Source organism: Phallusia mammillata, chromosome 6, assembly GCF_965637545.1.
Source record: "Phallusia mammillata chromosome 6, kaPhaMamm4.hap1.1, whole genome shotgun sequence".
Taxonomy (NCBI): Eukaryota; Metazoa; Chordata; class Ascidiacea; order Phlebobranchia; family Ascidiidae; genus Phallusia; species Phallusia mammillata.
In genome coordinates, this window is record NC_137257.1 from 13,422,168 (window position 1) to 13,446,415 (window position 24,248).

A 24,248-nucleotide genomic window follows, 5' to 3' on the forward strand; every position below is an offset into this window, starting at 1 on the left:
TTATAATTTGGTCATGGTCCGTTTCCATTCTGTTATTAATATTCAGCGTTCTTATACTGGTTGCTTCTTGTTTGGTATTTTCGACTCTAAAGAAAATTTTGTCAGGTCGTTCTTCGTTTGTTACTTGTTTAACACGGGATCTTATTTGCGCACCTTTCATTTCTTTTTCTTGTTGGGTTTTTAGTTTCTTTTTAATTGCAACGAATTTTATATTAGCTTCAAGGTTATTTGGGTCCATTTTTCCTACAAGGTCATCGAGTTCGTTTTGGTTTTGTTCGAGGTTTTTTTTTTTTTTTTTTCTTTTCTCAATCGCGAAAGTAATTGATTTCTTTTTAATTTTGCGTTTTAATTTTTCCCACCAAGTTATGGCGTTATCTATTTCATCTTTTTCATTTTCGAAATCTAATATAAGGTTATTAATTAAAACGTTATAATTTTGGTCGTTTAAAAGGTCCGAGTTTAATTCCCAAGAGGGTTTACCCCATTGTTTATTGAGATTGAAATTGAATGTCGTGGAGGGCGCGTAACAATGATCGGAAAATATAAATTGGTGGTGGTCGAATTTAATTACTTTGCTTAAAAGATATGTGTTGCAGTAGATTCTGTCTAAACGGGTCGAGGATTTGTTTCCTATTCGGGTGTAGAATTTTTTATTTGGGTAGAAGAAACGAAAGCAGTCGGTAAGTTTAAATCTTTTTATTGTTTGTCGCCAATTTAGGGTATCGCTTTTGATTTGATACGCGGAAGTCAATGAATCAATTTTGTCGTCAAGTAGATTGAAGTCGCCGCCAAGGATTTGGGCTTGGTTTTGGTGCTTTTCTAAAACATCGTTTATTTTATGGATATGTTCTATTCTTTTGTAGAGTGCAAGGTTTCCGGATGGGAGATATAAATTGATTAAAACTATTGGGATATTATTAAAAACAAAGGTTAATTTTTGGATGCGGTAGTCAATTATTATTTCGTGTTGGAAATTTATATCTTGCCCAACACTTTGTTTTATTAAAATTAGGGTGCCGTCGAATTTATGTTCTTTTTGGAATGGGTTAGACCAATGAGAGTTAAAGAAATATATTAAATTGTTTTTCAAAGACCAATTTTCGAAAAAAGTTTTGTTTAATTTGTGTACTTCTTGAAACAAAAAGATATCCGAATTCGATTTACGTATGAAATTTTCAATGTGATTATAATTGCGTTCGAAACCGTTTGTGTTCAAGGATAAAATTTTTAGATTATTGTGCGCCATGATAATTTAGAGGGGGGAGGAGGAGGAGGAGAGTGTTCTGTTTTTAGTTTTTTTAGTTTCTCTGTTGATTAAACTGTTATCGCCACTGCTGCTGCTGCTGTACTTCCGCTTTGTTCCTCCATCTTCTTCTTTGTCTTCTTGTTCTTCGCCTTTTTCTTCTTCTTTGCTTTGCTCTGCAGATTCATCTGTGTTGATTATTAAAGCTTCATTATCATCAGGAGAAGATTCGATGGGAGAGGTGTGTTCGTCAGGGCTGATAGTTGCGTTGGGAATAACTTGGGCGTTTTGGAGTGCATCTTTGTTTGGCTGAAGGGGGGTATGTAACGGAGTCTGAGGTATTTCATCCATAGAAGAGCTGGAATGTGAACCGAAAAGTAATTTTTGGCGGCGCCAACTGCAAAGAGATTTCTAAGTGTAGGACTTTGGTTTGATTGATTGCCAGATAGGTTTTGGTCGGATTTTGGTGTCTGGTTGGATGGTGAAGGGGGGTTTTCAGGTGCAGACTGCAACGCTAGTGGTGCAGAATTTATTAAGACTTCTAACGGTGGGATGTTCCTGATGGGCTGTGGTGTTCTGGTTTGAGGAAGACTAGAATTTGAGACATCTGGAAGAGCTTCTTTTTGTTTTTCCGACTCAGGGTTTATTGGTTGGTTTAGGATTTGTGTCTTTTTTTGTTCGAAACCTGCAATGAAGTGGGCTAAATTTTCTGGTCCTTTGTTGCTGAATTGGAAGCCAAGGGGGGTAGATTGTTTGTTCTTCTGAAATTTGTTCTGTTGCTTTTGGTTGGCATTTTTTGTAGAATTGGAGATATTTGCGCCCTGCTTTTCTATAGGCGAAGCGTATGGGCAGTCAGACAGTTTATGATCGGACGCTTCGCAGAGTTTACATTGGTCCCTTTTTATGCATTGGTTAGACCAATGACCTCTTTGCTTACAGGTTTGGCAAACCGGACCGAATGATTCTCCCGGCTTTACGACTTGAATTGTATGCCCAAATGCTGTTATTTCACTTTGTTTATTGGATAGTTCAATTCTTTCAAGGAATAAGTTCAGATGGCCGTTGCATATTGTAGGGAAATTTCTTTGTGTTAGGAATGTGTGCTTGTAGTAATTTCCCCATCCATATGTTTCGAAAATATGAATGAGATGCCTCTCGTTTATGGGGCGCCGTTTGTAAAAATATTTGTTGTCATTTCCATTCAGATTTACCTAAATCAAAACGGAAATGCCATTCCGCTTTAGTTAAATCAGAACGGGAATAACATTTTCATTCCGATTTAGCTAAATCAGAATGGGAATGTCATTCCGATTTAGCTAAATCAGAACGGGAATAACATTTTCATTCCGATTTAGCTAAATCAGAACGGGAATGCCATTCCGATTTAGCTAAATCAGAACGAGAGTCACATTTTCATTCCGATTTAGCTATATCAGAAAGGGAATGCCATTCCAATTTAGCTAAATCAGAACAGAAATAACATTTCCATTCCGATTTAACTAAATCAGAACGGAAATGCCATTACGATTTAGCTAAATCAGAACGGGAATGCCATTCCGATTTAGCACTGAACCATGACGAACTAAGTGATGGACCGAACCATTATAATCAACAGGGTGTTGGGGCTTAAATTACATGCTACGTTTCTGATTTCGTTCAGAAATCAGCTGTTCATTGACAACTGTACCATTTTATAAAAAATATAACCAAACAGGTTAGGACTGATAGTGACAAATACGGTTAAACATCAGCAATGCAGCGAACGAACGGCGTGAAAAATCTCGGTTCCAAAACCAGAAAAAAAATATTTTTATGTGAACTCCCGGTGGGTGTAACATAGAAGGTACTCGTTATCACGTAGGATTTGTTTCAGTTCGTTTTTTTGGGCGAAACGATAATATGGATGCAAACCTGCAAGAGCACATAAAAAAAGCTGTAGGTGACTTTGCTGCAGCAATTATTGGTACTGTAACCAACAATTCGGATTCTCCAACATGCTCTTCCACAACTGATAAAATTGGACCAGTGACACCCAACCATGAACAACCATCAAAAGTAAACTAAATTTCAATTCTGCCATTTGATTTACATTAGGTAACACCCATACAAAAATAAGTTATCTTTAGGCCAAACATTTTTACACTCCCAAATGGTTCTTGTTGGATTAATATCATTCAGTATTTGACACCTTAAAAATTAAAACAAATAAAAACTTTGTGCCCTGTAGGTATTTTTTGCATTTAAATGTATATAATCACTAGCATTATCATTTAAACATGTTGTACTTTAAATTAGGTGACAAGGCCTGGTGGAAATGAAGCAACAAAGCTGTTGTTTATAGAATCTGACAGTGATGATGACGATTTTAGAAAGGTAGTTTTGTATATGACAGTTAGTGTTTTTCATTCGGTTAATTCGGCTATTTGGGTTGGTTTTGTTGAAAAAAATAAAAATGTTTGGCAGGATTACAAACATTCACTACCCTCGTGCACAAAACAAAGAGGATCTAGGTATGTGCCAACCGCAGTAAAAGGAGGTAGAAGACGAACAAAACCAAAAACAATGTATTACACCCGAACTATAATTTGCATACCTGCAAATATAATGGAGCAAGTACAAAACAACTCGCACAACATTGCGTTTAAAATACCAAGAGGAAAAAACAGAAGTAAACTTGCTGCTATTGGGTTAGTTGCAAAGATTTCAATAAGTAACAGCTGGTCTGAACAGGAAGTAAGAAGAGAGATTTCAGATGTTTTCAAAAGTCAATTTACTCCATTTCAAACACCATTATTGTCAAAAGATTTACTACAGTTTGATTATCTCAGCAATTTGCCTGGTTTGAAAGTACTTGTTAAGCCAAAAGTAAGTGAATCATTTAGATGGGATGCTGCTGCAGTGCTTTCACTCGGTAAAAGCATTATTTACGTCACTGTACAAAAAGAACACCAACTTTTGAAATCCTCCATGAATCTTTTGACAGAAAAAACTGTTGAGGTAATATGAGTATGTAAATGTCAAATTAACAATCATAAAACAATAGGGAATGACAATTTTATAAATTTATTGCAGAAAGGTGACAAAACATGTTCAAACATTTCTTTGCATAAATATAATTCAGTTTTAGATGAAGATTTCAAGTGTGGGGTGAGCAAAACTTTCTAGTTAGATTTTCTAACATTTCAAATTATTTTTTATTGCAAAAATATTTTGTGTTTACAGGAGTGCTCAAATACCAAACCTGGCACATGTCAGACACCTTCTTTGTACATGTAAGTGGACACTTAAATTTATCTCTTAATTTTTTGTGGTTATTTGTAATTACTAAAATTGACTTGCACACAACAAAATAACTTCAGGTTTGTGTATTGGTTACCAAATTGCACTTATGTTGTTAGGGATTATGTAAACTTGATATCTGAGGAAATTGATGAGGACACTCTGATTCAAGAGGCAATTGAGGCTTCATTGCTAGAAACCCCAAACAAAGATAGGTACATGTTTCAGTGTTAGTTTTTTCGATGAGTTTGGAATTTGACACATGGTAGCAATATTTGGTACAAAGAAGGTTAATTAACTGTGTTTCTGAAGGTGCCAAGTTGAGGAATTATCTGCTCATGAGTCTATAAGGTGTATTAGAGACAGCATCGATGAAAGTCAAGTAAACTTCTTTAATGTCAATCGCCAAAATGTTCTGGACTGTGCTGTCCGTGCCATAAAGCGAAAAAGTTTTTGTGCTAATGCAAGAATGAGTGTGAAATTTAGTGATGATATTGGCCAGTCTGAGGGTGCTGTAGATGCAGGTGGACCTACCAGAGAATTTTTAAGATTAGTAATGCAAGCTGTGGCAAACAGCATAATATTTGAAGGAAATGAAACAGCAAAAATTCTCACAAGAAATGAAACAGGTACATAATAGTACATTAGATATACCTTAGTTCTACAGTTTGTTGATTAGCAAACAACTTTGTAAAATGTGTACTTTTGTTACGGTATATTGAAGCAAATTAAGAATGAAAAATACTACCAAATTAATAGTTGTGTTTATTTTATAGCAATTGCCAAGGACCTGTATTATGTGTATGGGTGTATTATCTCCCTTTCAATCATTCATGGTGGGCCTGCTCCACGCTTTTTTTCCCAGTTATTGTATGATCAAGTTCTTGATAGATCAAGAAATTTTTTGGACGCTCTTGCAACTATAAATGACCCTGTCTTGTTTTCCAAGTTAACAAAAGTAAGCGCTAATTCAATTGTATAGTATTTGTATGTTAAACTGTCAACTTTGTAAGATAAATTCAACTTGTCAACAGATCAAAAATACTGATACAGTAGAGGAATTAAATGTGGCATTGTCAGATATGGATGATTTCTTGTCTATTTGTGGTTCCATTACATTTGTGAAGGACCTGTCATGCAAAAATGACATTGTTGAAAAAGCAATTAAATTTTATACAGAGGATCGCCTTACCGAGTTATTGGCCAGGTATGGCTTAAAAGCAATGATTTATATTACTGAGACAGTAAGAGGTTTTTGTTTATTTCAAGGTTTAGACTTGGTCTAATGACACATAATTTGCTACATAAGGCAAAATTGGCACCAAATGGATTTGAGGATATTTTTCTGTGGCAAAACAATAAACCATTGAGTGGCATAGAAATTGTTGACTCAATTTTCATCAATTTAAATCTATCAGAACCTGGAAGCAACGAAAGATGCCAGGAAAATCGGGCGGTTTCCTTCTGGAGGGATTACATACTGGATGTTGAAGGTATTCACATTCAGCACATTAGCATACAACACATGACTTGTGTTTTGACTTTCATTTCAGATGGGGAATCCTTATGTTCAATAAAAGAAATTTTAATATTTGCAACTGGGGCAGATCAAGTGCCTCCTCTTGGTTTTTCTCCAACTCCATCCATTGAGTTCTCGAACGAGTCTATGTACCCTTTGGCAAACACTTGTGCGAACATATTGACTGTACCCACAAGATACAGCAAGTATGAAAACTTCAAAGAAGCAATGGATTTTGCAATCCTGAATTCCCCCGGATTTGGTGTTGCTTAACTGAAATATAACACAAATCTACCCTGATATTTTGGATCCTTTGAAATGGCTAGTTGGGTGTTCTTTTGTTTTTGATCTTTTTTAGCCAGTGCTTTTCTGGTCACTACCTGGATTTAAACCCGAAATAAATGACATCTTGCTGGCACATTTTTGTATTGTTTTCAAAACATGCAAATCAAAAAACTGTTACATTAGTTCATGCATCAAATTTACACTACCAAAGCATTGTGTTGTGTCCGGATTAAATATTCCAACGTTTTATTGACTGCATTTTTATACAAAATAATTCCATCTAGATTAGAGTTTTGCTGCAATAGGTCCTGTAGCTCACTCACACATTCATGTGGTAAATGGGGAATAGCGTCTACTTCAACAGAACTTGTACCTGGGCATACAATATCCTCACTATCTATTTTACCAGTATCGTTTAAAGTTTGCAGTTGAAGTAAATGTAAGTTAAGATGAAACAACTGTTCAGGAGTGCAATTTTTTTCAGTGGAAAGACTGTGCTTGTTCCAAGCATTAACAAACTCCTGGATTCGCTTATTAATGATGTGGCAAAACACAAAATGTAAACAAAACAAATCTGTATCATTTGTTGGGTCAAGCAAATTACTTTCTTCAAGAAAGAAAAAGTCATTGTAAAATTTATTTACAACTTGTGTGTTTATATCACGGTTGAACCTTTCAATGCGCTGGTTATGGACAGAGCTTCCAGTAATAACTGCATGATAGTTCTGATGCTTTTCTAGCATGTAATTCCACACTTGCACATTTTCTCCTCCATAGTCGGATCGAACATGTAATGGTAAACCATATTTTGCTTCAGCTTCCTTAAACAATTTTAACACTACAGATGATCTGTTATTGGTTGAACAGTGGCAGAATGTAATGAGACGACTAAAGCCATCCATAGCTGCATGTATGACAAATTTCCATCTTATGAGCTTATGTGTTCCATCTATGTGCCAAATATAATTAGGACACGGAACAGTGTAGGTCCTTCTGCTTATTGTAGTCAGCTGTCTTGCATGGATCCCCTCGCCATCAACTCGGTGAAGACTCTGACGCAATCTTTTTCTTTGGATACGTATACCCTGTGATTGAAGATGACCCTTCATCATTGCCTCTCCAGCTGCTGGGTGGTTTTGTTTTATGTTGCGGACTACATCATCCAACTCATTATTGGTCAACGAACTGCAAAATAAATACCCGACCTTGAGAAAATGTACTTTTTGAACCTGTGTATACACATTGATCAGATACAGTATACTCATTTAGAACCAAAACAAAGTTCATGATATACCTGTACTGATTAATATCCACATCGTTTTCTCTCATAACCCTTTTTAGGGTTGGTCGGGAAATTTCCAAGATTTTTGTAATTGAGACTTTAAGTTGCAAAAGTTCCAACAACCTGTCCATCGGAACTTGCTTTTTTGGCCTTCCCTTGAAGTAGAATAAAGAAAATAAAAAAATGCTCTTGCATGGATGTTACCAAACTAACCATAATAAAATACATGCAGGTCCGCCTCTACGACGTCCACGTTCCATATTTCTGGTTTTGGAACCGAGATTATCCACACCGTTCGTTCATTGCATTGCTAATGTTTAACTGTATTTACCTCTCCTGACCTAATTGATTGCAATTAAATAATATGTTACAGTTGTCAACTAACAGCAGATTTCTGACCGGTTGCGAATTAGACAAACCCCGAAACGTTGCATGTAATTTAAGTCCTTACACCCCGTTGGTTATTATGGTCCGGTCCATCACTCAGTTCGTCATGGTTCAGTGCTAAATCGGAATGGCATTCCCGTTCTGATTTAGCTAAATCGGAATGGCATTCCCGTTCTGATTTAGCTAAATCGGAACGGAAATTTTATTCCTCTTCTGATTTAGCTAAATCGGAATGGCATTCCCGTTCTGAAATAGCTAAAACGGAACGGAAATGTTATTCCCGTTCTGATTTAACTAAATCGAAATGAAAATGACATTCCCGTTCTGATATAGCTAAATCGGAATGGAACTGTTATTCCCGTTCTGATATAGCTAAATCGGAATGACATTCCCATTCTGATATAGCTAAATCAAAATGACGTGGTTCTTTACACATGCATATTTTTACAAAGGGCTTCATTATTTGGGCAAAAAAGGCTTTTTAGAAATGTCATTGATATTTTTACAAACGGCGCCCCATACTCGTTAAACTCAAGGGGGACTGGAAAAAGGGTTATTTTAGTGTTGGGCGGGGGGGGGGGGGTTTCAGCAAGAAGAGAAATTTTGTCGTTTCCATTATTCCCAAAGGTAAGGCCTCTATAAAGTCTTTCATAAAGTTTAGTATGTTTCTCTCTGCTTCTCTCGTCGTTTCTAAATGTGATTTTGAAAATCGATTTTTTCGGATTGAGGCATCGCACACCCTCAAGCGATTCTTCATAGAAAGGAAGAATCCCGTTGCGGGTAAACAGTGCGATAAAGTCAGCTAGATTGTAGTATTCGTGTGATTTCACAGTAATATGAAGAGATCTATCTTCCAAGAGGTGTCGTTCGATGTTTAGGGGCATTTTGGTAGTGGCTTTGAAGGTTGGTTGAGCAGTAGGGATGATTATAGTTTAAAGGTGGGGGGGCGCACGTTTACAGCAAATTGAAAAAATTACAGGAAAAAAGGGGGAAAGTGGGAGAGTTTTTTAAATATTAACAATACAGAATGGAGTTATGCAATTTCGATATTAATTGGATAAAAGAAAGTTTATTCGGATATCTTTTTGTTGTTTGATTTAAGTTTTGGGCAGATTTTAATTTTAGGGCGTGGCAGGGGTGTGGCCTGTTTTGGTTCATACATTTTCGCCTCTGTGCCCGCTGCATTATTCATTCATTGCTCTGAAGAAGCCCTACCGTTCTGGTGGGCGAAACGTCAGCAAAAATACAAGTTCGTGTAAACAACAACTAGTATTTTGTTTAGCATTGCACCAGTTGAACGAAATAATTTATTAAAGGTGTTTATATGTTTTATAAATGTATCATGTAATGTGGAAATTAAGTCACATCGAGTATTTACTATACTGGCTGAACTTCCAGAAGGTAAATATAAGTTAATTATTGCGAATTGTGTTTGACAAAATTCAAAAGATAACTTTTGTATTTTGTTTTCTGTAATAATTTCATGTTCCAAGTTTATGTCTTTTCCGAAATTTTCTTTAATCAAAATTAAAGTACCATCAAGTTGATTTTTCAAGTAAGAGTTATCCCAGAGCGCATTAAAAAGGGGTATCAGATGGTTCTGTTTAATCCAATTTTCAAAAATTGTTTGATGTATTTTGTGTATTTCTTGTACTAAAAAAATTTCCGAATCTTGTTTAATTAAATGTGATACATAAGCTAATTTATTTGCAAGTCAGTTTGTATTAAATGAGAGTATTCTACAACACGAATCAACTGCCATAGTTTAAGAGTTCTTGGAGGATCTTCTTGAGTGCTTCTTGTTCTTCTTCTTTGGTTTCTTCTGAGATGTACTTGAGCTATTCTTTCTTTTGTTTTTTCTCACTTCAAAGGGATTATCCGGTTCTGAATCTGTGCCTGAAGAGCCATTTTATTTGGTGCCCAGAAAAATTGAAATAAAATGTAATTTAGGTCTTTAATGTGTTTCTTTAGTGGTGGGAAAGCACGTGCTAAAAATACTATTTTTGGAATTATAAGTGTGTTTATTATAGTTATTTTACCAGGTAGTGTTAAATTTCTGTTTGTAAAACGCGTTGTAATGTTTTGGCGTGACTTGTAAATAGTTTCCAATTTTTATGTATAGCCCAGTTTTGTATAGTACATGTAATCCCGAGTATTTTTACTTCGCTTTTCAGAAAATTTGGATAAATTTGATTATTTCTGTTCTAAGATTTTGAGAAAATGCTATAATTTCGGTTTTTTCTTCATTTATTTTTTGTCCGCTGGCTATTGCGTACAAATTCATCTGTGTAAAGATTTCGTTTAGCGAGCAAGTGTTTGTAATGATAAAAGAAGTATCATCTGCGTATTGTTGGAATTTCGTTTCGGTCGGTCCTATTTTAATTCCGTTTATTTTTGTGTTCTGTTTTGTGCATGTGATGAGTGTTTCAGTTATAGCAACTTACAACAACATCGACAAGCCGCAACCTTGCCGAACACCTCTTAGTATATTTATTTTTTCAGTCAGTTTTCCGTTAACGTTTATTACACTAGTAAGCTTAATATTTTTACATAAAAATTCTAAAGATAACTTTTATATTTTGTTTTCTGTAATAATTTCACGTTCCAAGTTTATGTCTTTTCCGAAATTTTCTTTAATCAAAAATAAAGTACCATCAAATTGATTTTTCAAGTAAGAGTTATCCCAGTGCGCATTAAAAAGGGGTATCAGATGGTTCTTTTTAATCCAATTTTCAAAAATTGTTTGATGTATTTTGTGTATTTCTTGTACTAAAAAAATTTCCGAATCTTGTTTAATTAAATGTGATACATAATCTAATTTATTTGCAAGTCCGTTTGTATTAAATAAGAGTATACAACACGAATCAACTGCCATAGTTTAAGAGTTCTTGGAGGATCTTCTTGAGTGCTTCTTGTTCTTCTTCTTTGGTTTCTTCTGAGATGTACTTGAGCTAATCTTTCTTTTGTTTTTTCTCACTTCAAAGGGATTATCCGGTTCTGAATCTGTGCCCGAAGAGCTAGCATTTTCATCGTCTGAAGGGTTTTCTTTGTTTGAGGTTAAAGGTTTCGTTAGAATTGGAGCAGATTTTGTTGCATCTTTTCTTTTAGTCAGTGAAGGGTGAAGCGGAGTTTCATGGTCTGGGGTTCCATAGCGACAAGAGTCCGAAAGATTGGAATAATCAAGTTTTTTTCTTTGCATTGCCTTGGCCAATGTTGAAGATATTCGAAAGAGATTTGGAATTTGACTTGGAGAGTGAGCCAGAATTTGGATTGGAAAAGAGAAAGATGTTTGGAGTTGAAGAAGATGCAGCTTCTTCTGGAACCTTTCTTAAGACTTCTTTGTGTTCTGATGTATTTAGATTTATGTTTTCGTTCAAGATTTTCTTCTGAAGTTTTTCAAACTTTTTGACTTTGGGAAAGAGATTATCCGCTTTCTCTTTTTGATCAAGACTGCCAATTGGTGTAGACTGCCTTTGTTGTTTGCTCACTTTTGGGCCAAAGTTGATGTGCTGCCTGCTTCTGGTCTTATAGGCGAGGCGAATTTACAATCTTTGACGTTATGCTCACCATTGCAAATGAAGCAGAGATGTTTCGTCGGGCAATCAGTGGCCCAGTGACCCCGTTCGTGACAATGTTTGCACGTGGGGCCAAAGGACTCTCCTAGGTGAGTAATTTGCATGTTGTGACCAAAGAGTTTAATATTGCGTGGGACATTGTCTAGTTCTGCATTGTCCAAGAAGAGATGCATGTAACCATTGCACAACGAAGGAAAGTGTCGGTGTGTTAGGTATCTATGTTGTTTATACTTTCCCCATTCTAGACGAGATGTTACTTCTTCCCAATGCTCTTCTCCCAGTTCGAGAGGAACTGGGAAGAGAGTAATTTTGGTCAAAGGCTTCGGTGGATGTTCAGATTTAAGAGTAATTTTTTCTTTTAAGTTCTTTGTGGTAGAGACTTTTGCCGTTTTTAAATTCCTTGTGGAGCTCTCCGAGGCGTTTTACATCGCGCTCGGTGAAAGTGATTTTGAATAAAGGAAGTCTGCGGTTTATGCAACGAATTCCCTGCAGTGCGTCCTGGTATTTCTTAAAGGGCCCATATGACATGAAGAAACTGATAAAATTGTTTATGTAGCAGTTTTCCGATGACGTAACTTTAAAGTGAAGGGACCTGTTTTCTTCTATAAAACGGTTTAAAGCGAGATAATGTTCCATATTTTTTTTACAATATTACAATGCGGAAACAACGATGTTAATGTTTCAAGATGATTCGAAAAATGCGTTATAAGTCAGATTTTTTTGTGTTTGTTGGTTGCAAGGTGCGGCTTGTCGTTTGTGGCAGCGATCGACGTGGAGCACGTCACAAGTTTGGACTAAGACAAGGTATTGGTAATTCGCCCACACAGACTAATTAACCAATCAGTGACGTCACGAGGGAAAAAACCCAGGGGCTCTCTGGCTCTTTAGCCGGAGAGGGAGCCTGGAGAAGGTCTTGCACACAAAAAGGAAAGGCGCTCTCGATTCTATTGAAGTCCGGTATATGCTTACCTTATTCAAATAGAATCCAACCAACCGTCCGCAGCTTTAGGGAACCGATTTGAAATGATTAAAGTCGAAAAAATATTTTTTTTTTCAAAATCAAACATTTTATTTGCAACAAAAAGTCAGCTAGCTCAACCCACCAAACAAAATCGGTTTTCTGCAACGACTGTACACTTTGCACACAAAAACACATCTTAAACCTACAACATATCATGTCCAGTGAATATTGGCAGTGGACTATTTTGTTATTCAAGGATGGTATGCAAAAAAATCTTAAAAGAGTACCAACAAAAACATTTTGAATCGAACAAAAGGAACTAGGCAGTGGATTGTGAAGTTAAACTACATCTTCAACGCCAAGTTGGATCTCAACGTCATTTCAAGTTCACTTTCGGAGGTGTCTGGATCATTATCTATCACCACTGGGTGGGGTGTGTCGGGATTCATTTCCGTAGAGTTGACATCATTCATGCCTAAAATGTTCCTTGCAAATTCGATAGTTGCGACTTGTAACCCGAGACAAACACCAAGATATGGTTTTTGATTTTCTCTTGCCCATTTTGCTGCGGCAATTTTTCCTTCAACACCTCGATTTCCAAATCCACCAGGGACCAAGATACCATTAGCTATGCAGATTTTTTTCCAAGCCTCACGGTATGACACTGGATCATTCACCACAGTTTCTTTCTCCAAATGTGTTGCCTCAATTATAGCTAAATCTAATCTTCTGTTCACTGCCAATGCTGCGTGCCTTAGAGCTTTAATGACCGACGCATAAGAATCTTCAAGTCTTGTGTATTTTCCTACCAGGGCAATTGTGCATTTCTTTTGGATTCTATCATATTTATCTGCAAGGTTTTTCCACTTCGTAAGAAGAAATCTTGTTGGATAAGTTGGCAAGCTCAAACGTTTCTTTAAATACGTTGATAGATTTTGTGCTTCCAGAACTGATGGAACATGGTATATCGAACTGACGTCATAAACATTGATCACCTGTTCAGGAGCTACATGACAAAAATTGGAAACTTTGTCTTTAACGGACATTTCGATTGGTGAGACGCTTCTACAAACAATAAGATCAGGAAATAAAGCAAGACCTCGTAAAGCTCGGACACTGTGTTGTGTCGGTTTCGTTTTCTGTTCTCCAGTTGCACTCGGCTGTGAAACGAGGCTGACATGAATGTTGCAGAAGTTTTCTGATTTCACTCTGAATTGGAATTGACGAAACGCTTCCACAAAAGGCATCCCCTCAATGTCTCTTATCGTTCCACCCAACTCGATTATACAAACTTCCGGGGGTTCTTGATCACCGCTTACTGGAATCTTGGCGACTCGCTCCACCCATTCCATAATTGCGTCAGTAACATGGGGAACAACTTGTACAGTTTTTCCAAGGTAGCCCCCCTTTCTTTCTTTGCTGATGACATGTTGATAATTTTTTCCGGTTTGGATGTTGTTATCTTTGTGAAGCGTAACATTCAGAAATCGTTCATAATTTCCGAGATCCAAATCCACATCTCCGCCATAATCACACATAAATACATCACCATGTTCATATGGTGAAAACGTTCCCGCGTCGATATTTAAATAGGGATATATTTTAATGGCTGTGACACGAAGGCACATAATTTCAAAATTGTTCCCAAACTGCTTGAAATAACACCTTTTCCTATGCCACTTATAACACCACCAAAAACTAAAATGTATTTCATATTTTCAGAATCAGATTGCTTGGCATTCATAATGTTCTGTACTAAATGACAAATACCTCATTCAAATAGAATGATTAAAGTCGAAAAAAAGTAACACCGATGATTAAAGTCGAAAAAAGTAACACCGAAGTGTTGAAATCGTGAAATCTTATCTTATTCAAATAGAATACTGTTATAAGGTAACAGGCGGCTACCTGAAGGCCGTACATGCTTTATTTCAAGACACGGGATATTTTTACGAGTGAAATGGCAAGAAAAAATCCCCAGTCAGTCGGTGTCGCGCATGATATGTCCACTAGAGCAAAGTAGTGGCCAAAACAATGTGATACTAACTTTGTGCAGTGCTACTGTAACATTGTGGCGTGTTTTCCAATTGCGCAGACCTGTTCATGGTGACTTTATTCGAAGCATTGCAGGCACATAGGTGTGGTAGCCACCCGGTAATTACCGGGTTGGCTGCGGCGCGACTTGCTGGGGCCAGCAGGTCTGGCATAATTAGCCGACCAGTCCGTGCTGCTGTGCGCTTCAGCTCAACTTCTGCACCTCGAGGAGCCTCATTGGCGCCCCCACGACTTTGTGTAAGGCCCAGCAACACTTCTAATGGGTAATAATAATAAAAAAACCAACCAACCAACCGTCCGCAGCGTTAGGGAACCGATTTGAAATAATTAAAGTCGAAAAAAGTAACACCGAAGTGTTGAAATCGTGAAATCTTACCTTATTCAAATAGAATACTGTTATAAGGTAACAGGCGGCTACCTGAAGACCGTACATGCTTTATTTCAAGACACGGGATATTTTTACGAGTGAAATGGCAAGAAAAAAATCCCCAGTCAGTCGGTGTCGCGCATGATATGTCCACTAGAGCAAAGTAGTGGCCAAAACAATGTGATACTAACTTTGTGCAGTGCTACTGTAAAATTGTGGCGTGTTTTCCAATTGCGCAGACCTGTTCATTTTGAGTTTATTCGAAGCATTGCAGGCACATAGGTGTGGTAGCCACCCGGTAATTACCGGATTGGCTCCGGCGCGACTTGCTGGGGCCAGCAGGTCTGGCATAATTACCGAACCTAATTAGCCGATCAGCCCTTGCAGTTGTGCGCTTCAGCTCAACTTCTGGATCACGGGGAGCCTCATTGGCGCCCCCACGGCTTTGTGTAAGGCCCAGCAACACTTCTAATGGGTAATAAAAAAACAAACCTACCAACCAACCGTCCGCAGCTTTAGGGAACCGATTTAAAATGATTAAAGTAGAAAAAAGTAACACCGAGTGTTGAAATCGTGAAATCTTACCTTATTCAAATAGAATACTGTTATAAGGTAACAGGCGGCTACCTGAAGCCCGTACATGCTTCATTTCAAGACACGGGTTATTTTTACGAGTGAAATGGCAAGAAAAAATCCCCAGTCAGTCGGTGTCGCGCATGATATGTCCACTAGAGCAAAGTAGTGGCCAAAACAATGTGATACTAACTTTGTGCAGTGCTACTAGAACATTGTGGCGTGTTTTCCACTTGCGCAGACCTGTTCATGGTGACTTTATCCGGAGCATTGCAAGCACATAGGTGTGGTAGCCACCCGGTAATTACCGGGTTGGCTCAGGCGCGACTTGCTGGGGCCTGCAGGTCTGGCATAATTACCGAACATAATTAGCCGACCAGTCCGTGCAGCTGTGCGCTTCAGCTCAACTCACCACGGGGAGCCTCATTGGCGCCCCCACGACTTTGTGTGAGGCCCAGCAACACTTCTAATGGGTAATAAAAAAAAACCAACCAACCGTCCGCAGCGTTAGGGAACCGATTTGAAATAATTAAAGTCGAAAAAAGTAACACCTTTTTTTTTTTTTTCTTTTTTTTTTTTTTTTTTATTGTAGAGGCACCTCCCCGCCTCAACAAGTGACGACCGACCGACAAAAACGGTGATATTTACTATTGTCGTCTCCTCATTAAAAATAAATTAAAATGCAGGCAGGCGGCAACAGCACGTGTACTTAAAAGTTCAACGAAAAAAAGGAAAACAGGCTTGGCAACGAGAAAAAAAACGCGAAGGACAAGCATCGCACGTCGCGAACGGGATATGATTGCTATTGTCAACTAAGGGATTTCATATAAATTAATTTCATTTTTAAACAGGCAGGTGTAATAGTAATTTCAACTGTTGCCGCATTGAAAAAAAAAACATCACGAAAATGTCAGATAGGACAGACATCGCACGTCGCGAATAGGGTAACTAATTGGTAATAACAACTAAGAGGTTTCATTTAACTAAAAGACATTTTTGGCAGGCAGGTATAGTACGCATTTCAGTTGTTACCACAAGAACAAACATAACATTGCAAGAAAACATATCATTGCGAGTGGAAAACTCTACGTGGCTGTTTGAGGTGCGTGGATTTTTAAAGTTTTAAGCCGAATTTTTGTTCTATTTCTGTTTCACCAAATTTCTGTTCAAAGTAATTTAAGTCCTTTTTTAAAAGAACAAAAATTTTTGCTGCAAATTCTTTGCGAAAGCGGCTTTATTGGCTAGGTATGAGTTGAGAAACTCGAGTTTTTGTTTTATTATTTGCAGACGCCAAATTGCAGTAGTTTTTATTACTAGTAACGATGTTTCCGAATCGAAGTGATTGTACAATTTGAGATTTGCAGAAGGATCGAATGGAGTTTGGAATTCTTTGAGGAACAGATCATTTAGGTAAGTTATGATTAAGTTCGGAATTGGGCAATTTGTAAGTAGGTGTTCAACATTGTCGTTGCGATTTTTGCAAAAATTACAGTATAGTTTACGGGGATCACCATTTCTTAACCGCAAGAGTCCTGTTTGTCTATAAAAATCTCCCCATTTAAAAGCCTTATGGATGCTTAGGTAAGTGTATTGTCGTTCAAAATTATTGAAAAAATATCTTATCTCCTTTTTCAGGAGTAAAGCATTTTTCCAACTGAAATCGGTGATGTGTGATGGCGTGCTATCTATTTCTATCGTTTTAATGAGCTCATAATAAAAGTGTCTGAGTTTTGCCTTTTGCCAATTGAAGTCATTGTTCTGTTCGATAAGATTTAAGTACGTAGCGTAGATTTTTTGCCAGTCTCTATTGGGTTTCCATGCATGGGGTTTTAGGTTATCAAAAAACGTTGGTTTTATCTGTTTTAGCTTTGTACCTAGATTATATCTTGCCCATGCTTGCCAAATTTCGGTTATGTGTTCTGTTTTCAAAAAATCACGTATTTTTTCAAGATAGATTGCGTCAAGTTTTGTTTCCAGGTGTGGGACTTTAAGGCCGCCTTTTTGTAAGGTCGAAATGAGTTTCCGTCGGTTTAGTTGTTCGATCTTTCGCGGATGCCAAAAAAATTGGAAAATGATATATTTTAGTTGTTTGATATGGGCTGGGAAAGGTTTAACTGCACGTGCGAAAAAAAGAATTTTGGGATAAATTAGGGTATTAATTATGGCAATTTTTCCGGTAAAAGATAGTTTACGCGAGGAAAAGGTAGATGTTATGTGTTTCGATTGTCTAATTACTGGATTCCAATTTTCATTGTGATCAAAGTTGTTGTTTTTGCATTTTACACCTAGTATTTTTGCACAGGTTTTAATATAGTCCGGGTATATATGCGTTAGGTCTGTTTGGAGGTTGCGTGAAATAGTAATGATTTCAGTCTTTTCCTGATTGATTTTCTGTCCGCTTGCATTTTGATACCGTTTCATTAAGTTAAAAATTGTACAGAGGGATTCTTTATTCGAAATTAGGAAGGTAGAGTCGTCTGCGTATTGTTGGATTTTTGTTTGTATGGTGCCGATTTTTAAACCGCTTATGTTAGTGTTTTTGTTTATTGCACATATCAGTGATTCAGCAACTGCCACGTAGAGTAACATTGACAGACCGCATCCCTGTCGTACACCTCTGATTATTTTTATTGGTTCTGTTAATTTTCCATTCACATTTACAGTGCTATTTATGTCGTTGTATAGAATTTTGATCCATTTTATCGTGTATTCATTTATTTTTAAATTTTCCATAATTTTGAACATAAAATCGTGGTCTATCGTATCGAAGGCCTTTTCAATGTCAACCATTACAAGCGCAAGTGGGGACTGTTTTTCTTTACTATATTCTATTGCGGTTTTGATGTTGTAGTGAATGTGTTGGATGTATCTCTTATCGAGACCACATTTTTGTTCAATTGACAATTTTTCATTTAATTCATTCTGGAGGCGACGTGCAACGGTTTTACTGATAATTTTGTAGTCTGCATTAAGCAGCGATATTGGTCTCCAGTTTTTTATCAAGGTCTTATCTTTCTTTTTGGGGATAAGCTTAACTAACGCGTTCCGTAGCGATGTGGGTAGTTTTTGTGCCATGAAAATGTTATAAACTAGCTCAATGAAGTGCTCTTTTAAAGTTTGCCAAAAATGTAGATAAAATTCTACAGGGAGGCCATCGTTTCCGGGGGAAGAGTTTTTATTCATTTGGTTTTTGGACAATTCTAGTTCCTGGAGTGTTATTGGGGCGTCAATTGGGTTAGAGGGGTATGATTTCATTTGGGATACAAAGAAATTTTGGTCAGTATCATTTGTGATGTTTGGTTTCTGCCATAAGTCTGAGTAGAAAAGATGAACGTCGCCTAAGATTTTGTCTGCGTCGGTTTCAAGTTGATTATTTATTTTGAGCGAACGAATACTACAGCTTTCTTGTTTATGAGCCTCTATACTAAAAAAGGCTTTGTCAGGTTTTTCGTCGTCGCATTGGTCTTTTATTCTGGCTCGGATCTTAGCACCATGAAGGGTCGATTCGGTATTTGTTTTAAGCTTTTTTTGCAACTCCAATAGTTTAATGTTTACGTCTAGGTTTTGGGGGTCCATTTGCGCCATAATATCCTCAAACTGTTTTTGGGTTCTCGCTAGATCGCGTCTTTCAAGTTTTTTTAGATTAACCGCAAAGGTAATGGATTTTTTTCTGATTTTTCTTTTTAGAGTTTCCCACCATTCAGGGACGGACGGGTAGTGCTCTTTTTCAGCTTCGAAGTCAAGAATTAGTTTTTTTATAAGCGCATTGTATTCGGGATTTGCTAAAAGCGCAAGATTCAATTTCCATTGCGGTTTACCCCATCGTTTTCTTTTATCAAGGTTTAGACAAATGGTTGGTGCGAAGTTGTGATCGGAGAGCAAGGAGTGTTTATGGTTAGCGGAAATTAGTTGATGAAGCCTATTTATATTACAGTAAATCCGGTCAATTCTAGTTGAGGAACGCGCCGTGATTCGCGTATATATTTTTTTATTTGGTGCGAAAAAACGGAAACAGTCTACGAAACCGTATCGTGTAGTCGCTTCAACCCATTGTTTAGCGTCGCAAGCTTTGTTAAAATTGGGATTTAGAGTATCCAACTGAGTTTCTACAAAATTAAAGTCTCCACCTATGATTTGGCAGTAGTTTCGGTTATTTGCTAAGGTTTCTGTAATTGCGTTTAAGAGAGTGGTTCTATTTTTCAAATTTTTTGCGCCAGAGGGGAGGTATACATTGCAGATTATATAGTTTAGGTTATTAATTGCAAAGGAGATTGTTTGTATTTTCTGATAGACCAAGATTTTATGTGTGATGTCGAGGTTGTGCACGAAGGATTTTTTTATAAAAATCAGAGTGCCATCGTCCACATTTTTTGGGGCATCAGCGCTGTCATTTCGCCAGATTGAATTAAAATAGAAATCGAAATTGTTGTTTTGAGCCCATAGCGTGAAAAGGTTTTGGTCAATTTGATGTATTTCTTGGAGCAATACTATGTCCGAGTCATCTGTTTTTAAGAATGCAGATAAGTCGTTCAGTTTGTGTGCAAGTCCATTAATGTTTATTGAGATAATGTGTAACATTGTTTAGTTAGTGCTTCTTTCTTCTTCTTGTGACTTGTTCTTCTTCTTTGGTCTTTTCTTTCCGGAGCTTGAGTTTCTTCTTTTCTTTTCTTTTTGTTGTGGTACAAAGAGCTCGTCTAGCTCTTTCTCGTTACTTCCTACTGTTTTTTCATTGGTTAAAGAATCTTCGTCGAGGGAAGAAGACTCGTCAGCCGTGAAGCTTATTCTTTTGGAAACAAGTTTGACCTTGCTGGTTATGTGCATCTGGGTGTCAGGGTGTTTTTTGGTTGGATAAGAAGGTGTAGAGGGTTTTGCCGAGTTTTTAATTGGAGATGCCGGTGTGCCATAGGTCGAGTTTGAGGATTTTGTAGAGGAGAGAAAATCAATTTGTTTGGGGTCCAACTCTGATTTATCCTCTGTTGAGAGCGAGAGTTTTCCAAAGTCTTGAGAAAGATTTGGAGAAGAGAGTTTTTCCATAGATTCGTCAGGAGGAAATTTTGAAGTCTGGGAACGAACTGGTGTGGAGGGTTTATCTTTAGGTACCTCGGGGGGAGGGTTTGCCGTCTGGGCACGGTTTGGAGTAGAAGTTTTGTCATCTGGTTCATCAGTGACCATATTTGAAGTCTGTGGACGATTTGTCGTTGTGTCCTTGGGCTCCTCACTATTTCTGTGAGAAGGTTGGCTAGATGCAAGATTTACTTCTGGGCTATCTTCAATAGGGATTGATTGATTAAGCTTGTCTCGTTTTTCTTCTTGTATTTCGATTTGCCTTATAAGAGGAGAGAGGTCATCAGGAGTAGTCCGGGGGTCCGGTTTGTCTTTTGGGGTAGATTTCTTAGGGCCCTTTGTTAGTTTCGGAAAGTTCCTGTCATACTCTTCGTCCGAGGACGATTCACCGTGAGAGGAAGAGATTGATGATCCATAGGGACAATTCTTTGCAAAGTGCCCTTGCTCTCCACAGATACGGCATTTGAGTTTTCTTGGGCACTGGTTAGCCCAGTGTCCCCTTTGGTTACATGTATTACACGCAGGTCCAAAGGTTTCACCGGGCTTGGCTATTTGTATGTCATGGCCATACATTTTTACCGTTAGAGGTATGTTGTCTAACTCTACTTCTTCCAAGAAAAGGTGGACATAGCCGTTTAAGATGTGAGGATACTGTCTATAGGTGAGAAAAGTATGTTTGTTGTAGATTCCCCATTCAAGAATTGATGCTGCAGTGGTAAAGTGTTTTGTTTTAAATTCGGCCGGGACCGGAAAGAGAGTCAGACGTGTCAAAGGTTTTGGTGGAGTAAAGCTCTGGAGTATAATCGTGTCATCACCATAGGTCCAGCAAAAACTGTTCTTCAGTTTGCGGTGCAAGAGTGTCAAATCGTGTGTGTGGTTCTCAAAGAAAGATATTTTGTAGATAGATCTGGGTCGGTTGATTACACGGCAGGCTTCTAACATGTCTTTATATTTTTCTAAAGGAAATCCTTTTTCGAAGAGATTCATGAAGGCATCAAACTTGTAGTAATCCGCTGTTGTGATTTGAATATGGAGAGACCGATATTCAAGCATGTACTTGTCGAAAGGCATAGTGAACGATGTATGTAAGCAGATGACTCGGAGAAATAGAAGATAAGCAGAAGTGGAACCTACAGGGATGCGGTCTGGTAAGTACGGACGAGAAGGAAATTGAAAGGTACTGTTGTAAATCTGAATTAAATTATTTTTTTGATTTCTATGTTTTGGCTGTTTAGGGGAAGTCCCTTGACTGTTGTCGCAAAACAGGGAGTTTCCCGAAAGAAAGGCCAGAGAACAGATGGACAAAGGGGAATACCCTTTTACTTGCCGAAGACAAAGGGGAACTCCCTCCACGAAAACAAGATCTTGGGGGGGACGAAGAGTAGAGCAGCAAGACCAATTAAGCACGAAGACAAATGCGCTTAATTGGTCGGTAAGGGGGGAAGTCCCAGAGAGCACCTCAGGCACGGGCCTAGGAGGTGGTCAGTGGGGCTTTCCCTAACACACACAAAAAAAGAACAAAGGTACAACTAGCGAAACGCCGCCGTCGCAGCTCTTATAAGAAAAGCGTAAACAGGGACGTGGCGCTAGGGGGCAAACAAAAAAAGAAAACAAAATGGCGCTACAAAGGTTTAAGACGTGTTAGATTACCAAGAATTACAACCAAAGGTCACTAGAGGGCCTTACGGGCCAGAAGAGGGCGTTACCCGGTTTGAGGCCTTAAGGGCAAAAAGTTACAGCAGAAAAGCCTTAGAGGCTCTTAAGTCAGGTTACTAGTTAGTTTTTACCACCAGAGGACCTTTGAGATCCGGTTATAGTTAATTTCAAATTACAGTTACCAGTTTACAAGAGAACTAAGGTTTATTGGTTACACGGTTAGAAAAAAAGGTATAATAAAACAAACAAACAACAGCCCTGCAAGCGCCTTTGCGCACTTACTGTACAAAAAACAAAGTAAATAACACTGCCTGCCTGAAACAACTAAGGGTGAAACGCACCGATAAACATGCAAGAGTAAAACCACACCAAGCAACGTGCAATGCTTTCCGATTCTATTGAAGTCGGGTATGATGCTTACCTTATTCAAATAGAATACTGTTATAAGGTAACAGGCGGCTACCTGAAGACCGTACATGCTTTATTTCAAGACACGGGATATTTTTACGAGTGAAATGGCAAGAAAAACATCCCCAGTCAGTTGATGTCGCGCATGATATGTCCACTAGAGCAAAGTAGTGGCCAAAACAATGTGATACTAACTTTGTGCAGTGCTACTAGAACATTGTGGCGTGTTTTCCACTTGCGCAGACCTGTTCATGGTGACTTTATCCGGAGCATTGCAAGCACACAGGTGTGGTAGCCACCCGGTAATTACCGGGTTGGCTCAGCCGCGACTTGCTGGGGCCTGCAGGTCTGGCATAATTACCGAACATAATTAGCCGACCAGTCCGTGCAGCTGTGCGCTTCAGCTCAACTTCTGCACCACGGGGAGCCTCATTGGCGCCCCCACGACTTTGTGTGAGGCCCAGCAACACTTCTAATGGGTAATAAAAAAAAAAACCAACCAACCAACCGTCCGCAGCGTTAGGGAACCGATTTGAAATAATTAAAGTCGAAAAAAGTAACACCGAAGTGTTGAAATCGTGAAATCTTACCTTATTCAAATAGAATACTGTTATAAGGTAACAGGCGGCTACCTGAAGCCCGTACATGCTTCATTTCAAGACACGGGTTATTTTTACGAGTGAAATGGCAAGAAAAAATCCCCAGTCAGTCGGTGTCGCGCATGATATGTCCACTAGAGCAAAGTAGTGGCCAAAACAATGTGATACTAACTTTGTGCAGTGCTACTAGAACATTGTGGCGTGTTTTCCACTTGCGCAGACCTGTTCACGGTGACTTTATCCGGAGCATTGCAAGCACATAGGTGTGGTAGCCACCCGGTAATTACCGGATTGGCTCCGGCGCGACTTGCTGGGGCCTGCAGGTCTGGCATAATTACCGAACATAATTAGCCGACCAGTCCGTGCAGCTGTGCGCTTCAGCTCAACTTCTGCACCACGGGGAGCCTCATTGGCGCCCCCACGACTTTGTGTGAGGCCCAGCAACACTTCTAATGGGTAATAAAAAAAAACCAACCAACCAACCGTCCGCAGCGTTAGGGAACCGATTTGAAATAATTAAAGTCGAAAAAAGTAACACCGAAGTGTTGAAATCGTGAAATCTTACCTTATTCAAATAGAATACTGTTATAAGGTAACAGGCGGCTACCTGAAGACCGTACATGCTTTATTTCAAGACACGGGATATTTTTACGAGTGAAATGGCAAGAAAAACATCCCAAGTCAGTTGATGTCGCGCATGATATGTCCACTAGAGCAAAGTAGTGGCCAAAACAATGTGATACTAACTTTGTGCAGTGCTACTGTAACATTGTGGCGTGTTTTCCAATTGCGCAGACCTGTTCATTTTGAGTTTATTCGAAGCATTGCAGGCACATAGGTGTGGTAGCCACCCGGTAATTACCGGATTGGCTCCGGCGCGACTTGCTGGGGCCAGCAGGTCTGGCATAATTACCGAACCTAATTAGCCGATCAGCCCTTGCAGCTGTGCGCTTCAGCTCAACTTCTGGATCACGGGGAGCCTCATTGGCGCCCCC

At 38.5% G+C, this 24,248-nt stretch overlaps 3 protein-coding genes and 1 pseudogene across 7 annotated transcripts; 1 reads left to right on the forward strand and 3 right to left on the reverse strand.

Moving 5' to 3' along the window:
• The first annotated feature begins 2,634 nt into the window (after window positions 1-2,634).
• On the forward strand, window positions 2,635-6,459 carry LOC145233548 (apoptosis-resistant E3 ubiquitin protein ligase 1-like). 5 transcript variants are annotated; one of them, XM_080098302.1, is made up of 10 exons: window positions 2,635-3,298; window positions 3,539-4,240; window positions 4,316-4,390; window positions 4,466-4,515; window positions 4,642-4,737; window positions 4,835-5,151; window positions 5,299-5,480; window positions 5,557-5,729; window positions 5,941-6,015; window positions 6,076-6,139. In XM_080098302.1, the coding sequence occupies exons 1-9, from the start codon at window positions 3,143-3,145 to the stop codon at window positions 6,011-6,013; spliced, it is 1,824 nt and encodes a 607-aa protein (XP_079954428.1). In that variant the 5' UTR covers window positions 2,635-3,142; the 3' UTR covers window positions 6,014-6,015; window positions 6,076-6,139. The 5 variants fall into 5 exon arrangements, with proteins under 5 accessions (XP_079954428.1, XP_079954424.1, XP_079954425.1 ...); XM_080098299.1 differs by having other exon boundaries at window positions 2,639-3,298; window positions 5,792-6,015; window positions 6,076-6,459; XM_080098300.1 differs by having other exon boundaries at window positions 2,639-3,298; window positions 3,539-3,616; window positions 3,707-4,240; window positions 5,792-6,459.
• On the reverse strand, window positions 6,451-7,953 carry LOC145233549 (uncharacterized). Its single transcript, XM_080098303.1, has 2 exons — window positions 7,621-7,953; window positions 6,451-7,511 (listed from the first exon to the last, which is right to left on the reverse strand). Exons 1-2 carry the CDS (start codon window positions 7,737-7,739, stop codon window positions 6,524-6,526), a joined length of 1,107 nt encoding a protein of 368 aa, XP_079954429.1. The 5' UTR covers window positions 7,740-7,953; the 3' UTR covers window positions 6,451-6,523.
• A 4,667-nt stretch (window positions 7,954-12,620) lies between these two features.
• Window positions 12,621-14,290, reverse strand: LOC145232891 (CTP synthase 2 pseudogene; annotated as a pseudogene).
• A 5,812-nt stretch (window positions 14,291-20,102) lies between these two features.
• Window positions 20,103-22,774, reverse strand: LOC145233721 (uncharacterized). Its single transcript, XM_080098497.1, has one exon. The coding sequence runs from the start codon at window positions 21,659-21,661 to the stop codon at window positions 20,108-20,110; it is 1,554 nt and encodes a 517-aa protein (XP_079954623.1). The 5' UTR covers window positions 21,662-22,774; the 3' UTR covers window positions 20,103-20,107.
• Between the last annotated feature and the right edge of the window lie 1,474 nt (window positions 22,775-24,248).

Excerpts from the sequence above, each read along its gene's own strand:
- LOC145233721 (XM_080098497.1), bottom strand. The coding sequence starts at position 21,661 with ATGCCTTTCGACAAGTACATGCTTGAATATCGGTCTCTCCATATTCAA.
- LOC145233548 (XM_080098298.1), top strand. The coding sequence starts at position 3,143 with ATGGATGCAAACCTGCAAGAGCACATAAAAAAAGCTGTAGGTGACTTT. Across the intron at positions 5,152-5,298 it reads TCTCACAAGAAATGAAACAG|CAATTGCCAAGGACCTGTAT; the intron begins GTACATAATAGT and ends TTTATTTTATAG. Across the intron at positions 5,730-5,791 it reads CTTACCGAGTTATTGGCCAG|GTTTAGACTTGGTCTAATGA; the intron begins GTATGGCTTAAA and ends GTTTATTTCAAG.
- LOC145233549 (XM_080098303.1), bottom strand. The coding sequence starts at position 7,739 with ATGGACAGGTTGTTGGAACTTTTGCAACTTAAAGTCTCAATTACAAAA. Across the intron at positions 7,512-7,620 it reads GTGGATATTAATCAGTACAG|TTCGTTGACCAATAATGAGT; the intron begins GTATATCATGAA and ends TTTATTTTGCAG.